Here is a 6737-nt window from a genome sequence, read left to right on the forward strand (position 1 = left end):
GGCGCGCTCGGGTGGTTTGCACGCGTGGGTGCTCGCGTGCGTGTGAGCGCTCCGGAGGCGCGCGTGCACGAGCCGTGCCCGCGCTCGTGAGCTCACGCCACCCTCCCCCCAACCCCCCCCCCCCCCCCACTCCGCCCCCTCCCCGCCGCCGGGTGTGCAAAGCGGCCGGAGCGTGCCCGGTGCACACGCGTGTGCAAGGCGGGGGGCGCGGGGCCGGCGCGGGTGGGGGGGGTCCACGCGGGGCCGGGGGGTTGCGGGGGGGGGGGGGGCGGCGGCGGTACCCGGATCTGGGGCGGGGGAGCCCGGCCCCGCAGCCATGAGCCGCCCCGGCCCCGGGTCCCCACCGCCCGGCCCGGCCCCCGCCCGCGCCCCCCCGGCACCCCCAGGTACGGGGGGGCGGGAGGGGTCGGGGTCGGTGCCCCGCGTGGGGGGGAGTGAGGCCGCTCGGGCTGGGGATGCGGTGGGGGATGAGACAGGTGGAGGGAGATGGGGCTGGGGGTTCGGGTGGTGATGTGACCCCCCCACTCCATGGAGGGGGCTGATGGATGTCCCCCCCCGCCCCCCCGGCTGCATCGCCATCGTCCCCCGCCATTGCAGCGCAGCCGCGCAGCCGCTCCCGCCCCCGCGGCCCCGGATGCGGCCCCCCCTCAATTGCATCGCCCCCCCCCCCATCTCATCGCAGCCCGCATCGCCCCCCCATTTCAGCCCTCCCCCCTCCACTGCCCCCCCCGCATCACCCCCCCCCCCACTTTGCAGCCACCCCCCGTTTTCGGTGCTCCGGGGGGCTTTTGGATGCACGGTGACAATTTGGGGGGGGGGTGGGGGGTTCCATCCCCTCGTCCCTCTGAACGAGGAGGGGGCGTTTCCGTACTGCCAGAGGACCCCGACTTGTCCCCGTAATGGGGGGGGGGGGGCATGAGTGCCTGTGACTGGAATGGGGGGGACACGAGCCCCCCCGCCTGCGCTTTCACCCACGCTGCTGCTCCTCCCCCCACTCCGTGTCTCCCCCCGTGTCCCTGTGTGTGTCCCCCCACCGTGTCCCTGTGTGTGTCCCTGTGTGTCCCCCCCCCACCAGCCATGCAGCAGGTCCTGGACAACCTGATGGGGCTCCCGGGGACCCCGGGGGTGGCCGACCTCGACCTCATCTTCCTCCGCGGCATCATGGAGAGCCCCATCGTCCGCTCCCTGGCCAAGGTACGGGGGGCGCGGGGGGCGCGGGACCCCCATCGGCACCCCCGGGACGTGCGGGGGGTGCCCCCCCCGTGTGGGTGTGTGTGTGCGTGTGCACGGGTCCTGTGTGCGCGCGTGTGTCCCTATTCCCCACACCCAGGGGTCCCTAATCCCCCCCAGCACCCCCAGATCCCAAATTCCCCCTGTCCCTGGGGGTCCCTAATCCCCCCCCCAGCATCCCCAGATCCCAAATTCCCCCTGTCCCTCAGGGTCCCTAACAACTCTGCTGTCCCCAACCCCTGACCCCCGGCTCCCTGATCCCCTCGGCCCCTCCGAGTGTCCTTAATCCCTCCTTCCCCCAGAAGACCCTTCTGCCCCCCCCACCCCTGCATCCGGGGGTCCCTAATCCGCCCCAGGGGTCCTTGGGGGACACCCTGTCCCACCGGAGCGTCCTCGCTCCCCTCAACCGCTGGAAGTCCCGGATCGCCCCGGGGCTCCCGAATCCCCCCGGCACTTGGGGGTCTCCGCCCTTACCCGCCCGTCCCCGGGGGTGCCCCCGCTGTCCCCAGGCGCACGAGCGGCTGGAGGAGCGGAAGCTGGAGGCGGTGCGCGGGGACAACCTGGCGCTGGTGCAGGAGATCCTGCGGGACATCGGGCGCCTGGCGCGGCCCGATGCGCAGGGAGCGGCGGCGGAGCTGGCCCGGATCCTGCGGGAACCGCACTTCCAGGTGCGTGGCACACGAGCGGGACCCTCCGTCCTGTGCCAGAAGGCGTGACACGCGTGTGCCAGCCGTGTGGGACACAGGGGTGACCCCCACGCCCCGCGTGTCCCAGTCGCTGCTGGAGACCCACGACTCGGTGGCTGCCAAGAGTTACGACCCCCCCCCGAGCAGCCCCGGCCCGGAGCCCTCGCTGGGGTCGCAGCCCGTGCCCCCCGACGCCGTGCGCATGGTGGGGATCCGCAAGGCGGCCGGGGAGAACCTGGTGAGCTCGGTGGCACGCTCTGGGGGGCAGGGGATGCTGCAGGGACGCCGGGCGGTGGGACATTTTAGGTGGCTGGGAGATTTTGGGGTGCTGGAGAATGTTGGGGCGTTGTAGGGGGATGGGGACATTGGCAGCATTATGGGATACTGGGGGCGTTGTGGGGTGCCGTGGGCATTGCGAGGCGCCGCGTGGCTTTTAATGGTGACTGGGAGAATTTTGGGGTGCTGGGGCCGTAGCGGGGTGCCCGTTGGGTGCCGGGCGGGTGTCACGGGTGCTGCGGTGTGTCCCCGGCGGGGGCTGAGCGGGGCTGTCCCCTCAGGGGGTGACGTTCCGGGTGGAGCGGGGGGAGCTGGTGATCGCCCGCATCCTGCACGGGGGGATGGTGGCGCAGCAGGGGCTGCTGCACGTGGGGGACGTGATCCGCGAGGTGAACGGCCGCGAGGTGGGCAGCGACCCGCGGGCGCTGCAGGACAGCCTGCGCCACGCCAGCGGCAGCGTCGTGCTCAAGATCCTGCCCAGCTACCAGGAGCCCCACCCGCCCCGCCAGGTACCGCCCTGTCCCACCCCGCATCCCGCCCCGCATCGCACCTGCATCCCGTCCTGCCCGGTACTGCCCCGCATCCTGCCCCGCATCCCACCTGCATCCCGTCCTGCCCGGTACTGCCCCGCATCCCGCCCCGCATCGCACCTGCATCCCGTCCTGCCCGGTACTGCCCCGCATCCCACCTGCATCCCGTCCTGCCCGGTACTGCCCCGCATCCCGCCCCGCATCCCACCTGCATCCCGTCCTGCCCGGTACTGCCCCGCATCCCGCCCCGCATCCCGCCCCGCATCCCGCCCCGCATTCCACCTGCATCCCGTCCTGCCCGGTACTGCCCCGCATCCCGCCCCGCATCCCGCACTCACCACCCTGCCCACAGCCCCCGCTGCCCTGTGTTCCCACCCCCGTGTTGTCCCCCTGTCCGTGCCATGTGCCCCTTGTCTGATGGGACCCCCGTGTCCCCCCTGCTCTCTGCAGGGCATGGTGGTCCCTGCCCTGTCCCCGACCCCACACAGGACCCGGGTGCCGGCTGGCAAAGGGTGCCCTGTGCTGCCCCTCCCCGCCCCGTGCCAGCCACCCCCGTCTCCGAGGGGACAAAGCAGCGCTGTCCCCGCGCGGGCTGTCCCCACGCGGGCTGTCCCCACGCAGGCTGTCCCCACGCTGTCCCGCTGCCACAGGCGCGGTGCCCTGTGTGCCACACGGGCGTGTGTCCCTGCACGTCCCCATGTGCGCCATCGCTGGCGCGGCGCTGGCGGCGCTGGGCACCGTCGTGTGCCTCTCGGTGGCCGTGGGGCTGTGCCTGGGGGTGGCCGTGGTGGTGGCGTGGGGCGCGGCGGCGGCGGCCGGAGCCCTCTGCGTGTGCGCGGGGGCCGTGCGGGCCTGGCTGCGCCGGGCACGGGGGGGACACGCCGGCGGGGGGGGCTCCTAGCGGGGCACACGCGCGTGGCTGCGTGTGACACGGGTCCCGCGTGTCCCCCCGCGCGCGTGGGACGCTCAGGCGGCTCAGGCGGTGCGGAGGGGGCATCCCGGGCGTGCGGGGGTCCCCCCCCGCTGACCCCTCGGTCCCCAGGTGTTTGTCAAGTGTCACTTCGACTACGACCCGGCCACCGACAGCCTGATCCCCTGCAAGGAGGCCGGGCTCAAGTTCATGGCCGGGGACCTGCTACAGATCGTCAACCAGGATGACCCCAACTGGTGGCAGGTCAGGGGGGCTCTGGAGGGGTGGTCTGGGGGGTGGGGGCACTTTCACTCCATCCTGGGCCATGGAGGGCGAGGGGGTTCTGGGGGAGATCGAGGAGTCCCTGTGGGCTTGGGATGTCCCTGGGGGGTCCCTGGAGCTCAGGAGCTGTCCTTGGAGCTGGGGGGGGGGGGGCTACTTGGGAATTGGGGGAATCCCTGGAGCAGGGGAGGGCTCCTGTGTGGACTGGGAGGTCCCTGGAAACTAGGGGATTTCCTGGAGCTCAGGATGTGTGTCTCTATCGGGATTTGGGGGGGTCCCTGGAGCTGGGGAGGTTCCTTGTGGAACTTGTGGGGGTCCCCCGAGCTGGGGGTGCTCCCTGAGGTCGGAGGGGTCTCTGGAGCCCGTGGGGTCCCCATGCGTGGCTCTGTGTCCCCAGGCGTGCCACGTGGAGGGCGGCAGCGCGGGGCTGGTGCCCAGCCAGCTGCTGGAGGAGAAGCGCAAGGCTTTCGTCAAGCGGGACGGGGAGGTGGCCCCCTCGTCGGGTACGGGGCCATCGGCCTGGCCGCGGGGGACACGGCTTGGCGGGGCAGGGGATGGAAGGGCCACCTCCCGAGGGGGAGCACGGCGGGTCCCCTGCGCCCTGTGGCAATGTCCCCGTCGCCCCAGGGCCCTGTCCCCTTGGCCCTGTCCCCTCGGCACTGTCCCCCAGGAAGTCCCCGATCCTCAGGATGATGTCCCCATGGCACTGCCCCTGCGGAAGAAGCCAGCTCCCGTGCCCCTTGTCCCCGTGCCCCTTGTCCCCGTGCCAGGGTGCTGCCCTGTCCCTGTCCCCAGCTCAGCCAGCCCCTTATCCTGGCAGGGGCCCTGTGTGGCAGCCTCAGCGGGAAGAGGAAGAAGAGGATGATGTACCTGACGACGAAGAACGCCGGTGAGTGTCCCAGGGCACTCCCCCGGGGAGGCGGTGGTGGCACCCGCCGGGACGGGGTGCCCTGGGGTCCCTAGGGACGCGTGCCAGCCCTGTCCCTCGCCCAGAGTTCGACCGGCACGAGCTGCTGATCTACGAGGAGGTGGCGCGGATGCCGCCGTTCCGCCGGAAAACGCTGGTGCTGATCGGGGCTCAGGGCGTGGGGCGCCGCAGCCTCAAGAACAAGCTGATCATGTCCGACCAGGCGCGCTACGGCACCACCATCCCCTGTGAGCGTCCCTGTGTCCCCGGAGCGCCGCTGTCCCCTGCCACCACCCCTGTGCTCCGTCATCGTCCCTGTCCCCTGTGCTCATCCCTGTCCCTGCCAGCATCCCTATCCTCGCCAGCATTCCCGCCCCTGCGGCCATCCCTGTCCCCTGCCACCGTTCCTGTCACCGCCCCGCTGCCATCCCTGTCCCCTGCCACCGTTCCTGTCACCGCCCCGCTGCCATCCCTGTCCCCTGCCACCGTTCCTGTCACCGCCCCCGCTGCCATCCCTGTCCCCCGTGATTGTCCCCGCCCGCACGCGGGTCCCCGTGATGGTTCCCGGACGGGACCCCAGGGCGGGCGGGTGTCACTGAGGTCGCCCCCCGGCAGACACGTCCCGGAAGCCGAAGGAGAGCGAGCGGGACGGGCAGGGCTACCGCTTCGTGTCTCGGGGCGAGATGGAGGCGGACATCAAGGCGGGCCGGTACCTGGAGCACGGCGAGTACGAGGGGAACCTGTACGGCACCAGGATCGACTCCATCCGCGCCGTGGTGGACGCGGGCAAGATGTGCATCCTGGACGTGAACCCCGCAGGTGGGGACACGGCGAGGGGACAGCGACAGCCGGGACCGGACCCCCCCCGGCCCGCAGGGCTGAGCGCTGTCCCCACGCCCAGGCCGTGAAGGTGCTGAGAACGGCGGAGTTCGTGCCATTCGTGGTGTTCATCGAAGCCCCCGGGCCCGAGAGGCTGCGAGCCATGAACCGGGCGGCCCTGGAGAGCGGCGTGGCCACCAAACAGCTCACGGTGGGGGTCCGGGGAAACTGAGGCAGGTTTGGGGGGGGCAGGAGGAGGACACACAGGTCGCAGCGGGTGTCCTCCACCATCCCTGGGGGGTGATGGGGAAACTGAGGCAGGCTTTGGGGTGCAGGAGGAGGGCACAGGGCTCACGATGGGATTTCCCCACCATCCCTGGGGGTGATGGGGAAACTGAAGGCAGGCTTTGGGGTGCAGGAGGAGGGCACAGGGCTCACGATGGGATTTCCCCCACCATCCCTGGGGGTGATGGGGGAAACTGAGGCAGGCTTTAGGGTGCAGGGAGGAGGGCACAGGGCTCACGATGGGATTTCCCCACCATCCCTGGGGGTGATGGGGAAACTGAGGCAGGCTTTGGGGTGCAGGAGGCGGACGCCCAGCGCACGGTGGAGGAGAGCAGCCGCATCCAGCGCGGGTACGGGCACTACTTTGACCTGAGCCTGACCAACGACGACCTGGAGCGCACCTTCGGGCGGCTGCGGGAGGCCATGGAGCACCTGCGCGTGCAGCCCCAGTGGGTCCCCGGTCACCTGGGTCTATTAGGGACCCCCCGAACCCTCCCCTCAACCCCCCCCAACCCACGCAGGAGGGCTGGGGGGCCGAGGGGGGCTGTGTCTCACCCAGCGCTGCGATGGGCTCGCTGCTCAGCCCCGCGTGGGGCGGGGGGAGCTCTCTGCAGAGCCCCCCCAGGCCAAGCCTCTGTTCCCCCCCTCCTCTGCCCCAAATCTGGGGAGGGGCAGGGGCAGCCAGGGGGGTCCCCATGGGGGGGCACAGCCCCCACCCAGCTGAGTCACTGCCAGAACCTGGGGAAGCCCCCCCTGTCCCCGGGTGGGGACCCCCCCGGATTGGGGATGGGGGGGTGCGGGGTTGGGGGGCT

The 6737-nt window shown here is 71.9% G+C and overlaps 1 protein-coding gene across 1 annotated transcript; it reads left to right on the forward strand.

The window, feature by feature from the left end:
* The first annotated feature begins 215 nt into the window (after nucleotides 1-215).
* On the forward strand, nucleotides 216-6403 carry MPP2 (MAGUK p55 scaffold protein 2). The gene is given in 13 exon segments (XM_068212029.1): nucleotides 216-386; nucleotides 1076-1194; nucleotides 1740-1898; nucleotides 2005-2154; nucleotides 2474-2701; nucleotides 3765-3896; nucleotides 4312-4417; nucleotides 4735-4803; nucleotides 4908-5069; nucleotides 5437-5634; nucleotides 5718-5851; nucleotides 6226-6381; nucleotides 6383-6403. Coding segments are annotated over 13 exon segments (1704 nt in total). The 5' UTR covers nucleotides 216-316.
* Nucleotides 6404-6737: the final 334 nt, after the last annotated feature.

The sequence above is a fragment of the Anomalospiza imberbis genome, chromosome 22 (genome assembly GCF_031753505.1).
Source record: "Anomalospiza imberbis isolate Cuckoo-Finch-1a 21T00152 chromosome 22, ASM3175350v1, whole genome shotgun sequence".
Lineage (NCBI taxonomy): Eukaryota > Metazoa > Chordata > Aves > Passeriformes > Viduidae > Anomalospiza > Anomalospiza imberbis.